This window comes from Python bivittatus, unplaced genomic scaffold, assembly GCF_059951505.1.
Source record: "Python bivittatus isolate LINGU-HERP-01145 unplaced genomic scaffold, Pbiv_v1 ctg000320_np1212, whole genome shotgun sequence".
NCBI classification, from domain to species: domain Eukaryota; kingdom Metazoa; phylum Chordata; class Lepidosauria; order Squamata; family Pythonidae; genus Python; species Python bivittatus.
Genome location: NW_028277052.1, coordinates 8,115,452 through 8,141,893, shown reverse-complemented (window position 1 = coordinate 8,141,893; position 26,442 = coordinate 8,115,452). Strand labels below are relative to the sequence as shown.

Below are 26,442 nucleotides of genomic sequence, written 5' to 3'. Positions count from 1 at the left end.
GCAGGAGTATGGGAAGTTCAAGAAGATGAGGCTGGCACCTCCCTAAGGAATTCACGGTGTTGTGGCTGGCTGGCTTGGGAACTAGGGCTCAGTCTGGTGAGATTTCTGTCTTGAGGTTGGAGCTAATAAACGCAACAGAACTGTATTTGCATTGTCTCTTGGAGTTCTTTGGGCTGAACCTGACACATACTATGTGCTCATTTTTACTTGCTCCAGACACTTATGTAGCTGTGGAAATGCTGAATACACTGATTTACAGCCTGCTTTGTTCAGAAGATATTATCTAAGTCAATAGAGGACAACCAGTAGTTCCTCCAGTTGTTCTGAACCACTGCCTCCAACATTGGGCAGATATCTAGAGGAGCCATGCTAACTAACAAATAGGGATAGAACAAACTTCCAGGGGGACATTGAGCAATATGTGGGGTGGGGAAGGCAGAAAGAGTAGTGAGAATGCCACTGCAGGAAGTGAAGTGAAAACAATTATTGGGGGATGGGGTGGGGGTAGGAAAACCATGGAGGTGCTCAGAAATTGCTCAGAACTGTTTTAATCCTGCCAGTAATGCATCTTTTTGCACCTTTTCTGAACCTATATTAAGAGGACATAGGATTACTAGTAGCTGCCTTACATTGGATGAATTCACTTCACACTGTTTTAATTACAGTTGGTTGAATAAGCTATGATTGGCTGGGTTTACACAATACTGAGTCCTAGATCATGTAAATTTGCAGTCTACAATGGCTGGGTGCATACTTCATGCTAAGCCAACACCAGACCAATGATGTGAAAACACAGCTAATTGAATCAGACCATAAATTCCATCTAGCTTAGTAGTAGCCTACCCTGAATTGCTGGACTGGTTTCAGACATACATCTTGCCCAGTCCTACCTGGAAGGTCCAAGAATTAATTCTTTCTGGTGCAAAGAACATGCATTCATATTCAGCTTCAGTCCCTCTGCAAGAAAAACACCTCATATTGATCGTCCCTAGCTCAGTACAATCCTTTGTTCTAGTTAGCTCATAGTATCTTCACTTACTGATTGTAGCTTTCCAGAATCACAGGCTGGGTTCTTCTCAAATGTATCTGAGATTTTGAAATTCAACTCTTCATTACGGAGGAGGTATAGTCCATTTCCAGAAGATGAGTTTTATTTTTTTCCTTATAAGCATATTGACCGTAACAACGGTCTAATCCTCAACAATAGGGAATACTTTATTTGAAAAATAGATGAGGTTATAAACAGAATGCCAAAGATGCCATAAAATGATTAACCACTCAGCATTCAAGATGGGATCTTCTCCCTTATCTCTACTAGGGGTGATCTTCTATTTCCACCTAGCCCACCTCAGTCCACTGGATCGACACATCCACCTCATTGCAGTGGGTTGCCATATTTGATGCTGCCTTTTGCAGTTTGCTAGAATTACATTTCAGAAGTTCCCACATCCTGGAACAGTTCGGGACTTCATGTTCCTTAGGCAGGGAACTTGGACGTGGCAGGTCAGCTTGATTCAATGGGTGAGATGGTGATGATTTGGAATTGAGCAACTGTGGGACTGTCGTGGGATCTACACGTGGACTAAGGGTTCCTATGGATGAAGCTCAGTGGTTTTCAGAGCCCTGAGGTGTGCTGACTCTGCAGTAAATACCTATGCTGCTTGAATACCACATTACTGTAGGATCTTTGGAAGCCTCTCAAATAAGCACAAGCCTGGGAACAGATGATTTAGGGCTGCAGCTGTGCTGTCAAATGTCATGCAGCACTCAGCTTAATTTAACTCCACCCTCATTCCTGCAAGCAAGGAATCAGTTCAGAGATTGCAAAGAAGAACCCTCTCTCCTCTAACCTGATGCTTGAAAGAGAGGGATTTTAAAAAAGGCCATCAAAGAGAGAACGAGCCAGAGATCATCCATCAACCACTTCAAAGCCAAACTTTGTAGAGACTCCTTTTGAAGGCAGTGTCTCGGCAATATATAGATTTTCAATGGGCTGTTTCAAAACTGCTCAAACAAGCAATTGCAGAATCATAATGAATTTAGTTGATGCATGTGACTCCAGTACAAACAGTACTGCAATACAAATAGCCCTGGCGCTCTTTGAATGTATGAAAACCAGAGTTTTATTCCCATGTACTCTCTCCCATTTGCAAGGAATGGGCGCATCAGCAAAGGTTTTCTTTCATTTAACAGAATCTTCCCACTCTTTTACATATTAGCTCCAAACCGAAGGTGAACTGTGAGCTCATGCTTTGAAAAGCTGTAACGTGGGAAGTTCTGTTAAGTGAGAAAGTGAGAGCAAAACCTGCATCTTTTTAAGCTCCTACTGATTGAACCCAGCAAAGATGCTAAGGTGGCATCATGTTGATTTTGAATCCATTTCTTTACCATTCTCTATGCAGCTTATGTCTAGATACTGGTTTATCCCATGAGGACTGCAGAAGCTCTTCTTCCATTCCATATAAAGCAATATGTAGATAAATGTCTCTATCATTACATAACACTCTTCCTGGTGTAATTGGCACTAGGGAGTAAAGGAGGTGTCATGGTATGTGGGAATGACCTTGGGAAACAGGAGGAAGAACCAGAGACTAGACAACCATGATGCAAAAGGTATCTCAGCCCACAGAAGCAGAGGAATACTTTCAGACTTGCAAAACTTCAAGGTAGCTCAGACAAGAAGCCTAACAATGAATACTAGTTCTATCTTTATTATAAGGTTACATTAACAGAATTTTGCAAGCCTGAAAGTATTCCTCCCCTCCTTTCCTTTTACTCTTTGGAAAACTAGGGAAGATCCCTTCTGGAATGCTTCACACACACCCCTCTGCTTCTGTGGACCAAGATACCTTTTGCATGATGGTTGTCTAGTCTACGGCTCTTCCTCCTGTCTCCCAAGGTCATTCCCACATACCATGCCAGGAGACCACCAGTTTAGGCTTATATGGGTTATCTGACTTCATATCTTGAATTGCAATCCAAAGCAATCAGTTGATATATCAGCATTAGAAGGTTATCTGCTGTTATTTGTGTAAATCAGACCAAAGATTCTTGGCCTAAGAGTAATCTATAAGTGGAAATGGAAAGTCTTGTGAGGGCAGAAGATTTGATGTTGCTCATTCACATTTTGTCTTCAATCCAATGATATCTGAATACTGACTTTTCTGCAGTTTTAAGAAGAGAAAACCCCTAAAGATACCACTACTGAAATTCAGCAGCTCAACCATGATACAGAAACAACTCCTATACTGCTCTCCTTAATGAATCTGATGAAGAATATTTACCCCTCGGAAACAAATTTAACCAAAAAAAAAAAAAAATTGACAAGGAAGATTCAATTGTTGGAAGCAGTGTCAGTTTTGGCTACTGATTCTTATATTGTGAACAGTCCATTAACAAATAGGTATATAGTTATAGAACTTCGTCTTTGAGCAAATATTGTTTAAAAATTACAATAAAAATACATTGGAACAATAAAGTTTAATAACTTAAATGGGTCAGTTTTGCTGTCCAACATAAAATGCACATTTTCATGAGACGTGGGTTTCATTTTACTTAAACCAAATGAATTTACAGTACCCAAATATGAAAACTATTCAGGGCTAGTCATACAGGGTTGTGTTACAGCCTTTTAGACACTGAATGGATTTATGCACTGTATTACACCATAATTTTTAATCATGTTTTGTTGAATGGTAAGTCAAAATCAATGCTAAGTCAATAGTAAGTCAAAATCAATGGTAAGTTAAAATCAGACACCAGTGTAATTTAACACAGTGCATAAAACAAGTTATTATGGCTTGAACAAACCAGGGATGAGCATGTAATCTGAACTGTGTTCAAAATTAGCACTTAAGGTAATATTTTGATAAATAGTTGAAGGGCCTGCAACATCCGTTTTAAAAAGATGGCCACAACAGAGGAAGACATGCCAACAATGTCCTGCACGTTTAAGTTTCTACAATGTGATTCGCATAAGATTTGTTGAAAAATGGTTTAGAAACTTCATTTGAGGTGGCCAAGAATAGAACATGTACAAAAACATGTACAGCCAATTTTACACCAACTGTATTGGTCACCAGTATACAGTATTCCCAGACCTCATTCAGAACTTTGTCATAAATTCATACTAGCTCGCATTTGACCCAAGGGGCATCTTTACCCTTCTCATTCTTTCTGTAATTTGCTTATCTTGAGGTATCCTATCTGTATGTCCTCCTCTAAGATTATTTTGACAAGGTACAAAACTAAGCTTTATACAACTGTTAGTAATTTTGAAGCATCCGGCAGCTGTATGGGATATTGCTTATTATGAACTTTATGACATGATTACAGAATATATTAGGGTCTGGATTGAGCAAGAACATTTCTTAAAATTGATTCCAGCCCAAATAGGCTGGGATGTAAAATTCAGTGAAGGTAGAACAGGGCATATGCCTTTAGAATTAACAAATACTTGTGAGTAGCCTCAATGTACATGGTAGCTCTGCTGTGGCTTATTACCTCTATCTAAGGGGAAAAAAGAAACCTCTAAAACATCACAAAAAACCACTCCCGTGCATCTGTACTAATAGAGAATCTTCACAGTATCTTCATACAGGGGTTCTTCCCTTTGAGCACCTAATGAAGGATAAGGTGGTTTTCCTCATGTTAGGGTGAAGGACAACCCTATTGGCTTCCTGTTTGCCTTCAGGGCCACTTTAACCTATCCGAAAACCCTCTGAATACAATCTAGTCTTCTAAGCAACTTTGGCATCCAAGATCAATCTTGCTTGCAGAAGATTATCCATATCATTGAGGGGAAGTCTGAGTAAAGATGGTTATCTACCTGACTATAACAGCTGTTCATCATTCTACTACTAATGGGATTGCTAGTAACTGTCGGAATAAAGTCCATGCAGTTTTCTTGGCAACATTTTTGGAAGTGGTTTACCACTGCCTCCTTCCTAGAGCTGTGAATGACTGGCCCAAGATCACCCAGCTAAGGCAGAACAAGCATTCATGGTTCTCCTTAATTCTAATCCAGTGCCTTTGATTGCTATACCAAATCTGCTCTCCAACTGACCTACTCAAGCGCAATGTGATTCTAGAAACAAATTCACACACAGCAGAGCTAGCGTAGGTAGACAAGGTGGATATACAATCATACCAAGTATCTGTTTTCCTATTGCCTAGGCAGAAGAGATTAACAAAAGGGTCAAAGCAGACCCCTCAAAGGAAAGAGACTCACCCAAAAAAACTCCCCATCGCCCTTGAGTTTTAGGGGAAAAGTGAATTAAAGGGTTTCCCAGAGCTCCAGTTTGTACATGAGTGACCATTAGGCACACAGGGATAGATACTGGAATCAGTCTGGAAGTTAAAGAGTTTATTGATGAGTTTCCAACTTTTCTACATTCCCCACAGACCACACTAGGGAGTTTGCAGGTTAGGTAAATCTGTGCATAGTGGGAAGAGAAATTATATGGGGTGGAAGTTAAAAGAAAATTCACAGAAAATAGAAAAAAATACAACACAGGTTATCAGAAGTTCAAGAATTTAAAAAAAAATGCTGTGAGGATTAACACCAACTATACAGGCATTACAAAGACATGATGGTTAATGGAGCAATTCTTTTGACACTTCAGTGCCCAGTGATTCTCTCCTCTTAGCTGTATCTCAAACATAATTCCTCTCTGTGGCGCATAACCCTGTACACAAGAGTGAGCAAAGTTGCAGTGTTTCTTTCATTCTTTCTTCTTTTGCTTCTTCAAATGCCTGGCTTTTTCCAGGCAGGTAATGGCGCTGTTGAAGCACATGTGCCTCAAGTCTCACCCAACGTTCTTAGGAAGACCCATCAGCCTTCCAAACCTGTAATGTTCATGAGTTATCCTGAATGGAGGGGGGAACACATTAACAAGAGGGATTTGCTTACATTAGGCAAAGGCTAAAAGGGGAGGTTGTGCTGGAAGGACTGAATTCTAATTTAAAAGCTTCCAACTCTATAGCAGGACTGGGTCCCAAAAGCAAGGCAGGTGTGCAACCTGAGCCTGCTCAAATCTTGACCAAATAATTCCACTAAAAAGATTCTAAAATGAGAGAAGCAATTTCCCTCCTTGCCTTTGGAGGGTCTAGAATTTTGAAAACCAAGCCACACAGCAGCAGAATTGTACAGGTCACTGGCACTGAAGAATGTATTTCAGTTTTCCATAGTTTTCATGAAGTTTGCTTTCTCAAAAATCCTAATTTGTATTTTTTGTGACTTCTGGGGAACAAACACGCCTAGAAAGGAATGAAATATATATATTTCCTCCCTAAGGAAATTCTTTTCTAAGGATTCTTCCTTTCATTCATTATTTTCCTTCCTTCCTTCCTTCTATTTATTTTATATATATATATATAAATTTATTTTTTATATATATATATATATGTATATATATATAAAAAATAAAAATCTGCAAGCCAGAATGACCGAAGAGCCACTAAATTACCTGTTTATACAATGTGGTTGGTACAAATACCCTGAAATATACAATCAGAGAATCAGAAATAAAACAAAAATCTCATGTATAGAGAGAGCTTGCTATCAGACAATACAACAGCACTGGAATTTCTTCTCATTAGATTAGGCTTCTTAAAAAAGAAAAAAAATTACATCTCAAATATCTGCAATAGATCCATTTTCCCATTTATGTTTTATATATCATATATTGTTATATTGTCATTTCCTCACCCGTTTAAAAGAATGGAAATTGAAACTCTACAGTAGTAATTAAGTCTTAAATGATCCAGGAACTCTGAATGTAAGATGAAGTCCTCTCCAAGCAACAGTTGGTCAGTAGTTGATCCAAAACAATGGACAATTTTGGCCCTTTCTCCCCTAAACATTTGCTGGTCAGGGATGCAATGGTTTCAACACCCTTTAAATCTGCATCTGCTCAAGATATTTGTATGTTGGGTTCTCATAGCCGTGGTTCTGCATCTTGTTCAGATGCCTTTCCTCTGGAGTTAGCATTGGGTCAACCTTTACCAAAAAAAAAAAAAAAAAAAGTTATCAGTCAGCCAAGAGATAATTTATGAGCAGCTGAAAGTTATTTTAATGACACCAGACTTTGGAGATTAAGATACAATCTGTCACAAGACGTTTAGCATCCATAATCCAGAAGGAAGTATAACTCCAATGCTTGTTTGCATGCTCTTTGCATAGGGATGCTAGACAAGTTGAAGAAATGACTCGTAATAGTCACTTATCACATTTCTGAACTGATTTTTGCAAGACATTCTTCTTGCTCAGCCTTTCAGATAGGCTCTGTGTGCGCGAACCAAAATATTCTTAGTGGTTTCATTTTGAAAGCTGATTTTCTAGTCCCAAAATTTGCAAAGAACTGCCTAGAATCATACAATTCTCCAGCAAAGATTCTATGTATTTTCTCCAGCAGCCTTACTCTGCTCCACCTCCCTCCATGTTCACATTACGCATCTCTAGGCCCCTCTCACCTCTACAATTCCATGGCTGATGGTTCCATACTGCCTCTTCCTCAACATCACCAAGCTTATGACTATAACTGTAGCTATGGCAACTGCTATCACCAGAAGGCCAATGAGAGCGCTGCTGCTGAAGCTGAAGTCATCACGCAGAGAACGGTCGGTTTTCTACAAGATGGAGAGCATAATGTGCAGGGACTGAGGCATGAAAACCTACACCAGTAAACAAGCTTAGGAGGCAATTTTCAACTGCTGTGACAAATATTAGATACAGCTGATGATACTCCTGTTCTGAGCAAATTCCATAACACACTATTCTTTCTACTCACATGTGCCCTAGATGACCCATAATATGATTTTTCTTATTGAAAACTCCAGAAAATATTGTTCTTTGCAATATCCATTACCCTTCTGAAGAAAAAGGATTTTATAAAAAGGTGGATTTGGTTCCCTCTAACAGTAAATCTATGTTGATGGTGATACACATACCGGTTCATCCATCAGTCCACCAACTCGCTCAGGATTGAAAATCATTTCTTTAACATCAAGTGTCTCATCAATAACCTGAAAAGAATCATGAAGGGATGTTATGAGGAAGCTAACAACCGAAGAAGTAATACTGCCTATGAATTTGTACAGAAGGCCACCACTGATTGCTACTTCTACAAGCACTTAAGTCATATTCATTGAATCTCTCTCTGATGTCCACTGACAATTTCATACATTTAGCAAAATTCTGAAAAGTTTAAGTTTTCACAAAAATGGTATTCAGCATATTAACCCAACACCCCATCCACTTACCAAAAGCATAAGAAAGAACCTTAGTCCCATAGCTATGTATTCTGTAGCCATGTATTATGTACACATTAGCACACCTTGTGGCATAAGGATACCTTCAAATGAGCATGGATTCTGACTAATCAGGGTTCCAAAAAAAAGGAGGAGCCTAGTTATGATGTGTAGAGAGTCCTTCAAAATGATGATGAATGTGCAGCCATCATTAAAGTAATCTAGCATGCACACTTGCATCAAGGTGGACTGCTATAGCACATGTTAAAAGTAGAGCAGGAAGGAACAGTACAGGTAGATCTTAGTAGTATAAGTGTATACCGATTTTCAATGGGAGGTAGCCCCCCCCCGCGGAAAAGCATGGGCCGGAAGTGACGTCATGGCCACGCCCCTCCCAGAATCCCTTGAGCGGGCATAACCGGAAGTGACGTCATGGTCCCTCCTCCCGGCATGCCTTGCGCGCCGTCCGGAAGTGGCCCTCTTCCCATCATGCCTCGCGCGGGCGGAACCGGAAGTGCCATTTCCCCGTCCTCCCGGCATGCCTTGCGCCATCTTGGCGGGAAGTGACGTAACCGTCTGCCTGCCTGCTTCCCCCGCGCGTGCTGGGCCAGAAGTGTCCGTCCTCCCGCCATGCCTCGCGCGGTCTGCGCCGGGAGCAGCCGTCCGTGTTTTCCAGGAAGCGCCGGGGGATTTTAAAACGACAAACTGTTTTAGGCGAGCGGTTCAGTGTCGAGAACGATAAAAGCATGCGTGTTTGCAAATGGGGAAGCCCCTCAAGTGCGCCAAGCCCCAAAGCTCCGCCGCCCTGCCGTCTCCCCGCGCAATAAAGCCAGCCGGCAGCCGCCTGCCCCCGAGCCCCAAAGCCAGTCTCTCGCCGCCCGCCGCCCCGCCATCTCCCCTGCGCAATAAAGCCAGCCGGCAGCCGCCCACCCCGAGCCCCAAAGCCACTCTCTCGCTGCCCGCTGACTCTCCCGCGCAATAAAGGCTATCACCCGCCGTCCCAGGGCCCCGAGCCTTTTCCCTCCCCCCCGCTGGGGTTTTCCGAAGGCAGGAGGGGACCGCCGGGGCGGGGGGCATGTCCGGGCATGTTCCAGACACGCCCGGGGCAGAGTCGCGCTGAGGCCAATGGGGAGCCGCGGGCGGGACACGTGTGGCGGAGGGCGGGGCCGTGAGGGAATTTGGAGCCGGGTACGTCTGTCTCGAAAACAGAACGCTGTGTTTTTAAGTTGGCAAGTACGCCGGATCCCTCATTCACCGGGACCCCAGAGCCCCTGAAAAGAAAACCCCGCCCCAGGAAACTAGCCATCAGACCGGGGCCATATGAAAGCGGCCAGGACAAGCCGGCCGTGGTGTGTCGTTGCACACAATGCAGGACTGCACAGGGTAAGCAACCATCGAGCTTTTGAATTACAGACGGCTACGGTTCACAGGGAGGGTAGTTTTATGTTCTTTTTTCCTTTTGTCACAGAAACGAGAGGGCCTGACGGTGTTGTGCCTGTTCTGAAAGTCTGCATCCTAAAATTTTTACACGGAGGGTTAGCGGCCAGGCAGCGAGAAGGCGGCGAGACAGAGATCATCCAAAAAGTGTGCACCTTCCTAACCGGATCTGAGGGGCTTTGGAACCTTATTAACATGTCCATCAGGTTGGACAAACTACTTTTCGCACAGCAAGCCGTGGATCAGCTTGAGGATTTTAGAGAATGTGTCGAGGGCGCCGATTCACTGCCGGAAATGGACAAAATTATAAGCAGTCTCTCCAGTAAACTAGGCACCCTGTATTTTTCACGAGACACCCTAGTCAACCTTTGGTCTTTGATAAAAAGTATTGAGATGGCCTCTGACCCGCAGGCAGTCACGGCAAGAATTGAGGCCGAGTTACCGGAACCTCTGAAAAAAATCGTCAGGGGGGGACGCGATGGGGTTTAATTACAAGAAACTGTTTAATGATAATAATAATAAAAAAAAGGAAAAATACCTACATCTTGTGCCTGGTTATTTATTCAAAAACCTCCTAGGACGGGGGCGGGGTTAGGGAACATGTAGAGACGAGCGCATGCGCAGGGGCGGGAGTGTCCAGGCATGTTCAGACAAAACCCCGCAGCAGCCGGGTTAGGTATATGGACTCTGACTTTTGCACGGTTTATATTTGGACACATCTGACAAGTCCGAGAGAGAGGAACATGACTACAGAAGATTCTAAAGGGGCCTCCGGCAGTATGTGGGCTATGTCAAGGGTGTTGCCGGAAGATTGCACCAAACTCTGTTGCCAGGGTTTTGACAAAGAAGACTTTTTATACAGACCCATTTTATTTGGTTGCCGTAACACTTGTTGCCATCTTAACGGCGAAGCAACGAGCAAAATAGGAGAAGAAGAAGAAGGGGGCGGCGATACTTACCGGGCAACCTGCGAAATGGTGAGCGATACATCTACACCCCTCAAAACGAACGTAGACAGTAAGTAAATAGGCATATATTTTTCACAGCGTAAACAACGGGCAGGCCGCGTATCGCTTTCTAACAGGGCACCGTGTATTTTTGCAGTACCTGACCTAGAGCCGGCTAATGGGCAAAGATGTGGAAGAAAGCCCTTGGCAGAACTCGACATCAGCCCGCCGTCTTGCGACTCATCTGACTTGGACAGCGACATTTCCTTCCCCGTTTATGAAGTGGTATTTACCGGTGGTAGCTGGAGCAGCTCGGAGGGTACGGACAAATCAGATGGGGACGTCGGTTTACCTGCTGAAGAGGCTGCTGGTGATACTGATGATGATGATGTGAGTTATTTTTCCAATGACACAGATGATCAATAAAAAAGTTGTAATAAAAGACAAAAGCATCATTATTCGGGGTTAGAACCAGTCAGCATGCGGTATGAAAAGGTTCTAAGGGACATTTATTACACACCGGGGAGAACGGGCAGTTATGGGGGGGTGAACGCGCTTTTTCAGGAGGGGAGAAAACATGATAAGGACCTGAGCTTGAACCAGGTCAAGACGTGGCTCTCGGGGCAAGAGACTTACATGCTACATAAACCGGCAAGAATGAATTTTCGTAGAAATAAAACAGTGGTGTCGGGCATAGATCAACAGTGGCAGGCGGATCTCATAGATGTCCCCAAATTTTATAAGGAAAACGATGGAAAAAAGTTTGTTTTAACAGTTATAGACGTATTGTCTAAATATGCCTGGGCATGCCCGTTGGATGACAAGACGGGGAGAGAGGTTGCTGCGGCCTTCCAGAGAATCTTCGAAACAGGCCGAGCACCCCGGAAAATACAGACGGATGCCGGTAAAGAGTTCTTAAATAGACCGTTGAAGAAACTTTTAGAGCATTACGGTATTCAACATTTTGTAACCCATAGCGACACTAAAGCGGCCGTTATAGAGAGGTTCAACTGCACCCTAAAGAACAAACTCTGGTGGTATTTTACAGCTAGAAACACCCGCCGGTACATGGACATTTTGCCAGCCGTTCTTCGGGGATACAACGGTACTTACCACCGTAGCATACGGACCGCTCCTAACGCTGTAGACTTGTCAAACGAGAGGGATGTATGGTTAAGACTGTATGGACACATGTTAAAAAATAAAAGAAAGGAAAAACATCTCAAGGTCGGGGACCACGTTCGGGTATCCAGAGTGAAAGGGAAATTTGAAAAAGGCTATCAGCAAACCTATACAGATGAAATATTCATCATCACCGAACTGTGTTCAAGGGGCGAGAGAACAGTGTATAGATTAAAAGATTACGCCGACGAGCCTGTCAAGGGGTCTTTTTACCCTGAGGAGCTCCAGAACAGCGCGTATACAGAACTGAGAAAGTGATCAGAAAAAGAGAGCGGGTAAAACACCGAGAGATTCTCGTCAAATGGTTGGGGTGGCCGGAGAAATTCAACAGTTGGGTTAGGGAGAGCGAAGCACGCCGTCTTTGACATGGCCGGCTTTTACATCACCCTGCCCAGCAATGCGTCGGCTGCGACTTTTCCCAAAAACAAAAGCTGTAATTTTACTATTCAATTAGCAAGGGCGCTGGATCTTCAAGGACCGTGGGAAGTCGGTCTAGTAGAGATACAGTACCCGCACAGCTGGGACACATTAACTTCAGATGTATATTTTGAAATCCGTGCCGGGGAAAGGAGGTGGCATTTTCGCTTGGGAGCCGGCTACTACGCCAGCATCGAGCAGCTGGTAGAGATAATGAACAAGCAGATGACGGCCATCGAGGATGGTCCTGAGACGACCCTGCAGTACGACCCTGTGGTTCGAAAAATTAATCTTACCGGAGACAGGACGCATGCCGTTCTAGCCGGTGACCAACTTGCACATATATTAGGTTTGTTCCCGGGTTTCCGCGCCAAAAAATTCCCCTTTGCCGCGGATGTGACTGGAGGATTCAACACGTTATATATTTATACAGACATTGTGGAACCTCAGGTAGTTGGTGACTTTTATGTTCCGTTACTGCGCTGTGTGCCTGTGAGGGGGCAAGACAAAGAATTCATAACGGTAACCTATGATAACCCCCATTATGTCCCGGTCTGCAAACATTTCATCCCTAACATTATGGTCGAAATCAAAACAGATCAGAACGAATACGTCTGTTTTAACCATGGGAAGGTCATCGTCAAGCTTCATTTCAGACCGCAGAACAGCGAAGGATGGTTGTGATCAAGGAGTACGGGAGACCTCAGGACTACGTAGCCTACTATCGGGATCAAGCGGGTAGTGGTCTTACGGGCTTCTGCGGAAGCCCCATCATGTATGGGACAGGTTTGGGAGGATTGTTTCGGGGTCTTTTTCGAAAAGCCATGCCTCTTCTAAAGAAAGGGTTAGAAATCGTCAAGCCGCATGTGAAAACCGCAGCCAAGAACATTGTCAAAGGTGTGGCTGGTCAGATTGTATCCCGCATTATAGGGAGAGGCCAAGAGGGTTCGGGACCGCCTACCCCCTTTAAAAAGAGAAGAGCTGTGAAAAAATGCGCTCATACAAAGAGGAAGCGGGCACAGAAGAGGAAGCGCTGTGACAGCCGAGATATATTCTAATACAAAATGTCTTTTATCCACGAGGCTTCACAGGAGTGTGTGAAGTCGGAACTGGATCTTTTTCAACTGCCACCTACACAAACCAGTGTTGAAAACAGCATGTATGTCGAGATACCTCCTTTATCTGCGCTAACGCCCAACGCCCCCGTGGAATTTTTTGTCACGGGACACGGCGATCATTACACGGATTTAAACAACACATTGCTGCACGTGACTTGCAAGACTGTAAATGCGGACAGCACAGACATTGCCGACGACGCACGGGTAGCCCTGGTCAACTATCCTATAGCATCGCTGTTTAACCAACTGGATGTGACCCTGGGAGATCGTCTCATTACACAGAGCCATCACTGCTATCCTTATAGGGCCATGATCAAACTGATTCTGAATTACGGCGCTGATACTCTAGGAACCCAATTTACAGCCGGGGGGTTTTACAAAGACATGTCAAGCCGCATGGAGAACACTTTACTGTCATAGGCCGGCAATGCCGGGTTCATGGCAAGAGCGAGACATACAGCCGGGAGCCGTAAATGGGACCTAATCGGCCCGTTGCATAGCGATCTTTTTTTTCAAGACAAGCTGTTCATTAACGGTGTTGATGTGAAAATCAAACTCGCAAGAAGCAGAAATGAATTTTGTCTAATGAGGGACGGCAACAAGAATTACAAAGTGCAGCTGGTGTCGGCCTCTCTTTTTGTGAAACGTGTAAAAGTATCAGCCGGAGTGCGTTTGGGCCACGCGGAAGCTTTGCTGACCAGCAATGCCAAGTACCCCGTTGATCGAGTGGGGATGAAGGTTTACAGCATTCCGGCAGGCAGCCTTGTGTGTAATCAGGAAAACCTTTTTCTGGGCCAGCTACCTAAACAACTAGTGATTGGTTTTGTGGACAACGCGTCTTTCAGTGGCGAATATGACAGTAACCCGTTCAATTTTAAGAACTTCAATGTCAATTTTTGTGCCCTGTATTGCGACGGCGAACAGATCCCTGCTAAGCCTCTTCAGCCTGATTATGAACACGATCTTTATGTGAGAGAGTACATGCAGATGGTGCAGATGACCGGTAAGGGTATGAAAGACAGACCTCTCTTGATCAACCGGGGTATAACTTGTATTGTTTTGAACTTTGCCCCGATGACGGGTGTGCCGAGCACTATTCTTTGATCAGAAACGGCAACCTCAGAGTGGAAATTAGATTCGCACAGCCCCTGGCCCACACCGTCAACATGATACTCTACGCCATCTTTGAAAACGTTATTGAAATAAGCCACACCAGGAACGTGCTTTTTGATTATATGTGAGAATGGACACCCTACAGATCCTACGTCTCTTCTCTGGTAACCCTGATTTTTTAGGGGTTTACCCCTGCGATCTGCTACCCAAGACACCGATCTCCAAAAGACCTTTCGGATTAATCGTAAACACCCACCCTCAGAGTTTACCCGGAGAACACTGGTTAGGCCTCTACTTCCCGGCTCCCGGACACGGGGAATTTTTTGATTCTTACGGAAGACCTCCAGGCAGCCCGGACTTTCCCAGAGCCATAGCAAGGTTCTTAGAGCGGCAGTCTAAGATGCACACGTTTCATCGGCGGCGGCTGCAACACCCCGGAGCCACGACCTGCGGGCAACATTGTGTGTTTTTTCTACAGAACCGGTTCAAAGGCGTAGTCTATGAGGATATTTTAAAGATGTACGGCGATGTCAATATTAAAAATGATCAAATGGTCCGGCGGCATGTTAAAAACATAAAGGGGGGAAGGGGGCCTGGGACCTGTATCTGTCACCAATGTATGCAATCGTGCATGGCTTTCTGTAAAATAAAGAGAAAGACTTAAACAGATTTACTGGTTTCACAGCGTATTTATTTATAACACACGGCATACATCGTTTTCTGCAAATTTAGTCACCAAACCCGAGTCTACTTCTAGGACTTAGCAACCAGGATCTAGAGGGCGAATCGGTAACCAGAGGAGCTGTTTGGCCCGTCGTGGCAGAATCGGGGCTAATAGCCCTTTCGTCCTTAACGGACGGGGGATCTTTCAACCTTTCTAATTCTTCTTTAACCACCATAGACCCCAACAAGGAGGTTGGAACATTTGTCTCGGCCATAGCGTTCATAAATTCGCCCCAACCTTTAGGTTTCCACTTCTCAGTAAGGGAGCAGCGTTGCGCGGTCCCTTTCACCAAATCTAAAATGTTAGTGCCGGGGATAGGTATGCCCTTGTACAAAAAGGTGACACGGTCATCCCAGGACGAGATGTCCCGGTGCTGTTTCATTTTGTTAAGCAAAAGTTCTGCATTTTTCCTGTAACGCGTGCTCACGCCGCTTAGGATGTCATATAGCGCCGTGTCCTGGGGGGCTGTCTGTGGAGGTTGAGGCTGGCGGATCTCTTCTGAGGGGTAAATGAGAGCCAGGCTGTCTTTTTCAGAATTGTTTTGTCTGTTCATTCTGAGAAACCTCTGTAGCATGGAATTATAGAGTTTAATCTTTTCTTCCTCCCGCAGATCAGGTCTCTGAAGAATAGTCCGCATCTCATCATCCAAACGGTTAACAGCCACAACCCCCATTGTCAGTGGTCTGGCCTGTAGTTGCTCCATCTGCCGGCATGACACCAAAAACATTTTCTCCGCATGTTCCATGGGTTAACGGGCGAACAGACTGGCCAGTAGCGGTATAGCCGCCCCCAGTAATGATCCAACGAAGCCCCCCGACTGGCGGATGAGCAGCCTCTTCTTTTTGAGCGACACCTTTCTATCACTCAATGTTTTGATGGCGCCTTTCTTTCTCTTTAAAACTCTATATTGTGAGGGTTTCAGTGGGAGGTTGCCTTTTAAGGTGTTCAGCGCTATTTCGGCTATCGCCCCCACTAGGTCATTATTTGCATTGCACAAGATGGCTTTTCTCTGTCTTGGACCGGCCCTTACTAAGATTTTTAAGATCCCCCAATTTCTGCGCACCCTCTCCGACATCCTGTATGTACTAACACCAAGACGTTCGAGCTTATGCTCTTTTATTCTTCTTTTTCATAGTGTAAACAGCCGGCCAATCAGGTGGAAAGATACTGGTTCGCAGTCTGTAGTCCTCCACGGTAGTGGCGGCCAAATCGACCAAAAGATAGCCATAGGGCCTGCTTGTGGCATCTTGGAACACTTCTAAAAAGTAACGGATGTTAGTGGGGTACATCTGTCGGGCCAACGTGACAATTTGCACCTGGTCACGCGGACTGCGGAATAAAACCAGGTATTTTGAATTCAGAGCTATCGTGCGCATTTTTTTACCTTGAAAAAACAGATTTTGAAGGATGAGAATAATGCTCAGGTTCCTGTGATGAACGTACTGTGTAAAAGCCTTCCGTATTTGGTTGCTGTCGCCAGCCGAGGCCATAAGATCGTCCACCACGGCTAGATTGGTTTGGTTTGGCGGGAACAAATCATCATCTTCAAAGGAAGCCGGAAGGCCCTCCATAAATTTAATATATTTTATTAAGCAGTTCTTTGTAGAGAGGTTGCCAGCAGCTATAAAACCATACAATATTTTGAGGCATTTGAGACATCACGGCAGGGCCGTTTTCTAACATTTGTTTGATAAAATAAGATTTGCCGGAATTGGACGGCCCGCTTATAATACAAGAGAAAGGGTGTACAAACTGCGCGCTATTTTCCATAACACTTAATAGCCGTACGACAGCGTGCAGTAATCCTTGCTCTTTAGAGCTCTTTTATTATACACCACCTTGAGGATCTGAGGACCCTCGTTTCTAGGACCCACTGTTTCTTAACTCTGACGATCCCGGGCTGTTCTACCCTGATTTCTTTTTTTCTCTCCGCGCCGGGCAGGCAGTAATCATCCACCAGGTCTTTCAAGCTGTCAAAATTGATCTTGTCACAGTTTCCGCTGTTTAACGTAACCCCCTTCACCTTCAGCACCGCTTCCCCGTTAGACAAGACGTAAGCGTACGTTTTGGGGCCGGCCGCCACAAACTCGGTGATCACGGTGTTTGGAGGGATCTCGCTCATCAGCTGACCTAAATAGTCGCCCAAAGGAGGCGTCCACACTCCCTCTCTACTTACAAAAATGACCGAGTCGGTGTCGTGGTACAGACATCTATTGCCCAGCCCGTCCAGGAGCTTGTAGAGTTCCAGCCGGGCGTAAGCCGTGGTAAAGCCGGCGATGAAAACATTGATACACGTGGCTTTGGTGGGGTGGTTCTTGGCCGTTTTCCACGTCACGACAGCTGTCTCGTCATCCACAAACTCGCGGGAAGAAACGTCGTAATAGGGCACAAAAAGATAATTCCTCAGGCTTTGTCACCATAGACATCGTCAGGTGATTGGTGCTCTGGCCAAACTTACCCCACAGAGAGTTTAGAAAGAGTTTGGCTATCTGCCTTTTAGCAGGGTTGACTTCAATGTGCTCACGCCGTAAGCGGACACCTTCCATCTTTTCATAATCCCGGATATACCGCTCTTTATCCTGTTCTGTTTTGCACCAAGCCGGATAGCCGCTGGCCTCCTGTTTTTGCCTGAGATGTGTATTCATATAGCCTGAAAACAGCTCGTCTGATTTCTTGTCAAAATGCCAGACCTCGTAGATTTCAGCAATTCTGTACCCCTTTTCTACTGCCACTTTCAATTCAACGGTGCACCACGTCCTGGTCAGTGCTCTTTCTTCATCGGTGTGCGTGCAGGGGGTGGCTTGTGGCTTTTCTGTGCAGGCCGAGCACAAGCTAAACATTAGTTTGCCCCTTGTTTTGTGGGGTAGGACCAGGAAATAGAGGTTCCTCGGGGGGTACACCTTGACTTTGGCTATCCCGAAATACTGGCTGATGTCCCCAAAGTTTTGATAGACGATTTGAGGGTGACCAACCAGGTATTCCTTGTTCTTGTTCACAAATGGATACAAACTGGTAAAATCATAATAAAGGATTTCTTCGCTGGGCTTTGGTTTGTAGTACAGACATGTGGCGTTTGTTCTACCCCTAAAAAAAGCATCTCGTGGGTTCAAAGGGGTTGGGAGCTTCTTCTCAACTAGAAACTGCTTCAACGCGGGTTCTGTTTCCAGCATGCCCCACCACTCGTATTCCCAGATGCTGCGCATGGCGTAACCCCGACCCCTGAGGTATTCTTCTTTGGCCAGAGTGTGGCTGTGCAGTCCTTTGTAGGTTGAATCAAGTAATTTGTTGAAGTCTTTTTCAGAGTAGCAGACGGGACACCCGTGAAAAAAACAGCCGTTAAATTCAAAAGCGGTGGGGACCCCGTTTATTACAGCGAAGCCGTCCAAAGAATATTTGCCTACTTGCTTTTCGCACCCCTGCAGAGCATGTTGAATGCGGATATTCTCAGTGTGTTCTATATACATCAGCCATTGGATACCCGGGGTCGAATACCTTTTCTGTGCCCTCTGATAGGAGTCCAGGGGGGCTAAAGCGATGGTTTTACTCTTCAAATACATGAACAGGTACTGGGCCATGCAGACCGAGGCAAGGGTTATGTATTGGAAGGGGTCAATGCAGCGAATCTCTACCTCCTCAACAATATCCCCGCCGCAACCTGTGAGGCACTCGCGCTCTGTCATTTCCATCACCTGCGCCCTAAACCGAAGACAAGCCTCCCTCAGTATCTCCACATCTTGTCTGCAGTAGTAAGCCAACTCCTTCTTTAGTTTAAACACGGTGCCTGCATTAGCGGCGTGCCACTTCAGGAAGGCTTCTCTCTCGCCGGGCATCATGGTCTTGGGGCTGTAATACCTGGCTTCGGGGAGAGGCCCCTCATAGTCTTGATTGTCCGTTGTATTGAACAAGTGGGGGAAGTACCCTTTGCACCCCTGAAACCCCATGGCTTTCAGAAGTTTGCTTAATTCAAGCGGCAAAAAGGAGAGGCTGTCGATAAACCGGATCTTATAATCCGGGAGGGTGATACTCAGCAATTTGCCGCCCTGGCTAATCAAGTCAATGCGCACTTTTTCACGGATCAGCTGTCTCAACACTAGGTACCCGTCGTATCCTTTGGCGTTGTGGGCTATAAAGGTGCATCCTTTAAATGTGAGGTCTATAAATTTCTTCACAAACTGCTCCAGGCAGTCCTCTCCATAGCGACTCCACCTCATGATCTTTTTGCCATCACCGGGCTCCAGCATGTCCATTGCATACACAAAATTCGGGATGTGCAAACCCGTCTCTTGGCGACATTCAAAATCGTAAACGATGTATCTTTCTCCGTTTCGCGGGCGATCCACCCCCTTCATAAAACACAGGTGCCCATCCAGGCTTTCAACCTTCTCGGAGCACTGTCCGCACACTGTCTTCTTGCATTTAGTGTGGGGTGTGAGAACGTAAACACCACACATCTCACAAAACACCTTGGCCTTACAGACAACCTTTCCTTCTGCCAGCCGTGTGAGTCTTTCAAGACATGCGTTAGAATGGCAAACCAGCTTGCACCTACAGCATCTTGGCTTCTCCCCCGGCGCCTCCTGACAGTCTTGGTTCAGGCACGCCCTGCAGAGGTATTGGCAGCCATGGCTAAATTTGTGGTGGTAGCCCGTGTGACAGAATTCACAGAAGTAACGCTCCCCCAGGAATCCCTTGATGTTTTTGATTCCGTAGTAATGTTCGTCATGCAGCAATATAAACCCCGGTTTTTCTTGGCGTTGTCTGCCGGTGACAAAAAACCTCCAACCGCAGTGGGTATAAAACAAAATTTTTATCGTGACCCCTAAATGCTCTTTGAAGAGGTGTATCTGTGAAAAGCCAACCCTGTGTTCTGTGGAAATGCCCAGGCGGGCGTGAATGTCCCTGGCCGCTCTAGTAACGTCTTCACGTCTTGCACCACCCCTGCTATCTAACAAGCTCAGCAGACACCCGGCAAAACACAGAAATTCACCTTCCACATTGAAATCAATCAGGTGCTGCCTTTTTGTCTCCAGGACCCTGGTGAAAATGACCGTGCTTAACTTTCTGTGGCCTCCCCCTTCCCTGTTCCTCATGACGGTGAACACTAATTGTAAATTGCCCGCCCACACCAGCTCTGCTTTGCTCTGCAGAAGATTTTCTACACGTGTTAGGAAATCATCGGCATTTAAATCCTCCATATGCCTCCTAACAGAAAACAAAGGTCTCTGCAGACCGTCCGCTTCTAAACAGAGCTGCGCAAAATCATTTTGACCTACATCCCTAGAGGCTTCATTCAAAAAGGTCTGTATGACATTATGGACGGCATCAACCACCTCTACAAAGGAGCATACGTTGTCAAGATTAGCAAACCTATACTGCTGATAGTGCTCTAAGGCCGCATAATGACAGATGGGCCTCTCCCACGACTGCACCAGCTCCATACGCACATTCCCAGAGTTTACAGAGTCAGGGGTCTGTAGCCGCGACACAGAACCCTCTATCTCCTCTTCTGGTTGAGATTCTGACATAGACATGTTTGCTGGGGGTGTGGGGTTCTTCCCTTCAGACTTCTTTTGTTTTTTTCCAGGCGGCCCTGGATTAAAAACAAAGGAGAGGTGGTCGTAGTAATGCCATGACCCTCCTTACATTCTAAAAGCAGTCTGCGTCTGGACAAAACAGCAGGCCATTTCACCTTCTAGCAGAATTCGTGTTGCATGGCTTGTACACGGCTGTGGTGTAGAACTCACGCTGTCACCCCCCATGTCAGGCGATGGCATCGGGAAAGAGGCAAATCCTTGGTCGGTTCCCCATTCTGAAGCCAAAAAAAAAAAAAAGGAAAGAAACAAACCATAATTTACTCCTGCAGAAGCTAACAACCCTTGCCTGCAGAGGGTGGTTGTAAACAGGCTAAAGCCATACCTTCCTGAGACTTCTGATGCTCTCCCCTGTCCAGAGAACCCTGGGGGTCTGTGGGGAGCGTAAAAGTAGCAAACAGTTGATCCTCTTCCCATTCTAAAACCAAAAAGAAAAAGAATTACCTTCCTGAGACTTCTGATGCTCTCCCCTGTCCAGAGAACCCTGGGGGTCTGTGGGGAGCGTAAAAGTAGCAAACAGTTGATCCTCTTCCCATTCTAAAACCAAAAAGAAAAAGAAGCATGCCATAGATTACACCTGCTGAAGCTAACACCCCTTGCTTGCTGTGTGGAGCAGTAAACAGTACCTTCCTGGGAGGCCTGTTGGTCTCCCCTGTGCAGAGACCCCTGGGGATCTGTGGGGAGTGTAAAGGCTGCAAACAGCTGATCCTCTTCCCATTCTAAAATCAAAAAGAGACATAAGACCCCTGCTCTCAGTGCCTGGAGGAGCATGGTAAAGTGTCTAGACCACCTACCCAAAAGCGCTCTCATGCACTGCGAATCACTGGGGTCCTCCTAAGCCAAAATAAAACAATGAAATACAAGTTATAACTGCTAGGTCTCCGCTGTGCAGAGTCCCCTGGGGATCTGTGGGGAGTGTAAAGGCTGCAAACAGCTGATCCTCTTCCCATTCTAAAATCAAAAAGAGACATAAGACCCTGCTCTCAGTGTCTGGAGAAGCATGGTAAAGTGTCTAGACCACCTACCCAAAATAAAACGAAATAAAAGTTATAACTGCTAAACAGTCCCTGCCATGCACCCCCCTCTGCCTCAAGATTTTCATGCTGTACTTACATTTGCAGGGTCCATCGCGATCTGTCCCTCTTTGCAGGCTGTCTGCTTGGTCTGTGGGGTCTAGATAAGGCATCGGCCGGACACTGAAGGCGCCTCACCTACCCCTGTTTGCATCACACTTTTGACCCCCTCCCCACAACCGGTCAAGCTGATGTTAGCAAAAGAGACACAGACTTCGCTTTATTTGCAAAATATTTTATTATGCCATTCCACAGGCTTTCATTAACAGTTTCTTGTCAGGCCTTGGTTAGCAGTTTCTTGTAATTAATTCCTACCACATTCTGACATATTAGCCTCTTTAGAGCCACCGGTAAGTCAGACCCAATTTGGCCAGGCTGCCCACTCTTTGCAGGCGGAGGGGTTGGGCTGTGGGGTCTAGATAAGGCGTTGCCTGGACACTGAAGGCGCCTCGCCCACCCGTTTGCATCACACTTTTGACCCCCTCCCCACAACCGGTCAAGCTGATGTTAGCAAAAGAGACACAGACATTGCTTTCTTTTGAAAAACATTTTATTATTCCGTTCAACAGGATCTCGGTAATACTTTATTGTCAGGCTTTGGTTAGCAGTTTCTTGTAGTCAACCCCTGTCACATTCTGACATATAAGCCTCTTTAGAGCCACCGGTAATTCAGACCCTATTTTTGTCATGACACCCATGGGGCTGGGGTTTTTCTCAATACATTGTATGAATTCCATAAGCTCATCAAGGGTGTCACATGAGACATAGAATTTGTCCAGTTTGGCGGCGATGGTCATAATGACCCAGAGAGTCTCAGGCCTCGAGATTCTGGAACATAGGGATTTCATCATTTCTTCTTCACTGGGTGGTGACCCATCCGTTTGGTCTCCATCGTCTTGCAGGCACCCCGCAGAGCAATGAAGTAATATTTTGATCACACAGGCCTTTAGAATTTGAATCACCATGGCATGGTAGGGATAGGTTATTTCTTTAAAAAAAAAGGAAATAAGATTGGTTTAAATGATGGGTTTCAAATACTAAAAAATCTGCTTTCTAAAGATTACAAAGCCACCCACCATCTGTGCTGCAGAATCTGCAGTTACAAGGAACTACGGTCTCAGCTTGCAAGTTTTCAACAGCTGATACAGCGGCCAGTTTGTCCCGGCCGCTTTCAAACGGCGCCAGTCTGGCGGGTTTTTTCCTGGGGCGGGGTTTTCTTTTCGGGGGCTCTGGGGTCCTGGTGAACGAGGAATCCAGCGTACTTGCCATCTTAAAAACACGGCGTTCTGTTTTCGAGACAGACGTACCCGGCTCCAAATTCCCTCACGGCCCCGCCCTCCGCCACACGTGTCCCGCCCGCGGTTCCCCATTGGCCTCGGCGCGACTCTGCCCCAGGCGTGTCTGGAACATGCCCGGACATGCCCCCCGCCCCGGCGGTCCCCTCCTGCCTTCAGAAAACCCCAGCGGGGGGGGAGGGAAAAGGCTCAGGGCCCTGGGACGGCGGGTGATAGCCTTTATTGCGCGGGAGAGTCAGCGGGCGGCGAGAGAGTGGCTTTGGGGCTCGGGGTGGGCGGCTGCCGGCTGGCTTTATTGCGCAGGGGAGATGGCGGGGCGGCGGGCGGCGAGAGACTGGCTTTGGGGCTCGGGGGCAGGCGGCTGCCGGCTGGCTTTATTGCGCGGGGAGACGGCAGGGCGGCGGAGCTTTGGGGCTCGGCGCACTTGAGGGGCTTCCCCATTTGCAAACACGCATGCTTTTATCGTTCTCGACACTGAACCGCTCGCCTAAAACAGTTTGTCGTTTTAAAATCCCCCGGCGCTTCCTGGAAAACACCGCGGCGCATGCCGGGAGGACGGCCGCTTCCGGCGCAGACCGCGCGAGGCATGCCGGGAGGACGGACGCTTCCGGCGCAGCACGCGCGGGGGAAGCAGGCAGACGGATGGTTACGTCACTTCCCGCCAAGACGGCGCAAGGCATGCCGGGAGGACGGGGAAATGGCGGCACTTCCGGTTACGCCCACGTGAGGCATGACGGGAAGAGGGCCACTTCTGGATGGCGCGCAAGGCATGCCTGGAGGAGGGACCATGACGTCACTTCTGGTTACGCCCGCGCAAGGGATTCTGGGAGGGGCGTGGCCATGACGTCACTTCCGGCCCATGCTTTTCCGCGGGGGGGGCTACCTCCCATTGAAAATCGGTATACACTTATACTACTGATCTTAACTTATGACTATTCGTTTAACAACCTTCTGAAGTTACACTGGTGCTGAAAAAGTGACTTACGGCTGCTCCTCGCACTTATGACTGTTGCAGTGCCCCACAGTCACATTATCAAAATTCAGGTGCTTGTCAACCGGCATGTATTTATGACAGCTGCAGCATCCTGGGATCATGTGACCACTATTTGTGACCTTCCCAGGAGGCTTCTGACAAGCAAAGTCAATGGGGGAAGCCAGATTTGCCTAACAACCATGTGATTCACTTAATGGCCACGGCAAAAAGGTCATAAAATCAGGCACGATTCACTTAACAACCACATTGCTTAGCAATGGAAGTTCTGGTCCCAACTCTTGTTGTAAGTCGAGGACTACCTGTATCTTTGACTTCTCCACCAAGTTCACCTGACCCCATTTCCTAATATGATATGTGATGGAAAACATTTGCAATATAATGTAGATCTTTCTACGTTGCTCCTGAAGCATTATCAGGCAAGCCAACAAATTTAATTGGATAAACCTGGCTTTGGTTCTTAGACTATTATAGCAACATGGCTCTGAAGAAGGCATTGCCTGCTTTCAAAGAGCCAGATGGCGTGTACAAACATACACAGCTGGTTTGCACATTGTGCTAAACACACTAACCCAGAGCCAAAGACTTTATTAAGATGTAGGGTGATAGCTGAATGCAATCATCATACAGTTATGGAATGCCTATTTCTCTTATTGCAGTTGTCCAAAAACTGCAATCAGTGGTTGAGACATTTTGTCAGAGCACCAAAGGGTCTGTACTGCTATTCATAGTGATATGACTTGCCATAATGAAGACAATGGCTTTGCCAGCTTTGCACGCTTGTCCGTCACTGACACATATTAGAGGCATGTAGTACTTACAGATTGCAAGGCCGCTACGCACTGGCACAATAATACGAGTAGTAAATATAGTGACCATCAAAGCAAGCACGGAAAGGCACAGGGTCAAGCCACAAAGCTGGCATTTCAGGCACAAGTTTTTCTATGCAAATTCAGTGCAAAGGGCATACCACATTCTCATCCAGTTTGTTCTTGCTGTTAATTACTTTCTCTTCTGCTCCAATCAGCCCATCAAGGTCAGCCAGGCCAGAGCCTACACAGAAAGAAATTACGTGTGCAATAAATAAATATGAGATCTAGCAGAAGTAAAAATCATTTGTCAGAGTGCGCACAGTCCTTTGATTGATATATGAAGTGCCATTTCTTTTTTTTTTAATGTACATGTTACAAGGATACCAAATATGATGCTAGAGAAACACACAATGGACAATGGTGAGTGGATTGTTGAGCAGTTTGCATGATGAAAATGACAAGACTACCCAGAAGGTTCAAGGATACATGTAGTTTCTTACTAACTAGTAACAGTCCAAACTGGTTTTCTGTAGAAGCTGTACCTTCTCCCCTAAGTATAACTCCCTTGTGGAACCAGGATACAACCTTTCAGTGTCGCACTCTGCTGTATTCACAGCAGTATTGGCACCATCCCTTAGGCACCCTACATATCAGCAACTATCTGAGGAACAAGCCTGGAAGCCATTCTAAAAACGTTGCCTGTTGGGGAAGCTTAATTTGCTTTGGTTCCATGCCTGAATCAAGTCCAGAATCAGTTTCATGGGAGGAGAGAATAAAGTTCCAAATATCAGTCAACTGTGTCCAACTGAAGCCTTGTACGTTATTATGGAGGAACCCAACCTTCATAATTAGTTCAAGATTAAGAACCGAAAGGTTGGTGCAATCTTCAAATCACCCAAGATTTTCACGTCAGTCCTGAATATCAAAATCCTGTTCCATCTAATACAGTACAGAGGGTGTGTATATCTGTATCTTTGTGTGTACGTATGTATGTAGGGTGTGTGTGTGTGTGTCCAGGAGATTGCCAGGAGTCAACACTGACTCAAAGACATCAAGCAAGCAACATATAATAGACATATGCTGACTTTGAAGGACTGATCCAGTACTTTTGTGGGAAAACATCCCCTCCTCCATTTTTTTTAATTACTTGAAAGTGCCAAAGCAATCTCAAGGACATCTGCTTTTATTGCTTCTTCCTTTAAAATCTCTCAAGAAAGACTACTTCAGATTCCAAACATGTTTGGAATTGCCCAGTTGCTTTCCAAGGCTGCACAGTAGACCACTTTTTTTCCCCAAAATTAAATGAATCCCAGCTTCTAAAAAAAGTCTAGACCATCATCTAATAATCATTCAGCTTTATGCTTTATCTGGCTGTTGCAAAGGGTCTAGATGGGTATCATTAGACCAGTTTAACAGCCCTAATTGGACTGGGGCTCAGAGGGAGAGCTCTTAGAAACCATATATGCCAAGAAAGAAACAGTGGTAAGCTACA

The 26,442-nt window shown here is 45.7% G+C and overlaps 2 protein-coding genes across 9 annotated transcripts in view; both read right to left on the bottom strand.

The window, feature by feature from the left end:
* Positions 1–5,350: 5,350 nt before the first annotated feature.
* The window catches only part of APLP2 (amyloid beta precursor like protein 2), a 63,650-nt gene continuing 42,558 nt past the window's right edge, over positions 5,351–26,442 (bottom strand). For 4 of the 6 annotated variants that reach the window (XM_088139044.1, XM_088139045.1, XM_088139047.1 and 1 more), the window contains 4 exons: positions 25,109–25,191; positions 7,951–8,025; positions 7,474–7,629; positions 5,351–7,000 (listed from right to left, as the gene is read on the bottom strand). In XM_088139044.1, the coding sequence (XP_087995170.1) occupies positions 6,899–7,000; positions 7,474–7,629; positions 7,951–8,025; positions 25,109–25,191 (416 nt within the window). In that variant the 3' untranslated portion in view covers positions 5,351–6,898. Of the gene's footprint in view, positions 7,001–7,473; positions 7,630–7,950; positions 8,026–22,384; positions 22,841–25,108; positions 25,192–26,442 lie in introns of those variants that run through there. The other 2 variants (XM_088139049.1, XM_088139050.1) reach the window with 1 other exon arrangement.
* LOC148216198 (uncharacterized) lies at positions 7,951–22,243 on the bottom strand. Of its 3 annotated transcripts, none has more exons than XM_088139043.1 (3): positions 21,105–22,243; positions 20,878–20,997; positions 7,951–20,778 (listed from the first exon to the last, which is right to left on the bottom strand). In XM_088139043.1, the coding sequence occupies exons 2-3, from the start codon at positions 20,960–20,962 to the stop codon at positions 17,537–17,539; spliced, it is 3,327 nt and encodes a 1,108-aa protein (XP_087995169.1). In that variant the 5' UTR covers positions 20,963–20,997; positions 21,105–22,243; the 3' UTR covers positions 7,951–17,536. The 3 variants fall into 3 exon arrangements, with proteins under 3 accessions (XP_087995169.1, XP_087995168.1, XP_087995167.1); XM_088139042.1 differs by having other exon boundaries at positions 20,878–21,316; positions 21,406–22,243; XM_088139041.1 differs by having other exon boundaries at positions 20,878–22,243.

Coding starts and splice junctions, on each gene's coding strand:
- LOC148216198 (XM_088139041.1), bottom strand. CDS start 21,196: ATGGGAAGAGGATCAACTGTTTGCTACTTTTACGCTCCCCACAGACCC. Junction 20,779..20,877: donor AACACGAATTCTGCTAGAAG/GTGAAATGGCCT, acceptor TTTTTAATCCAG/GGCCGCCTGGAAAAAAACAA.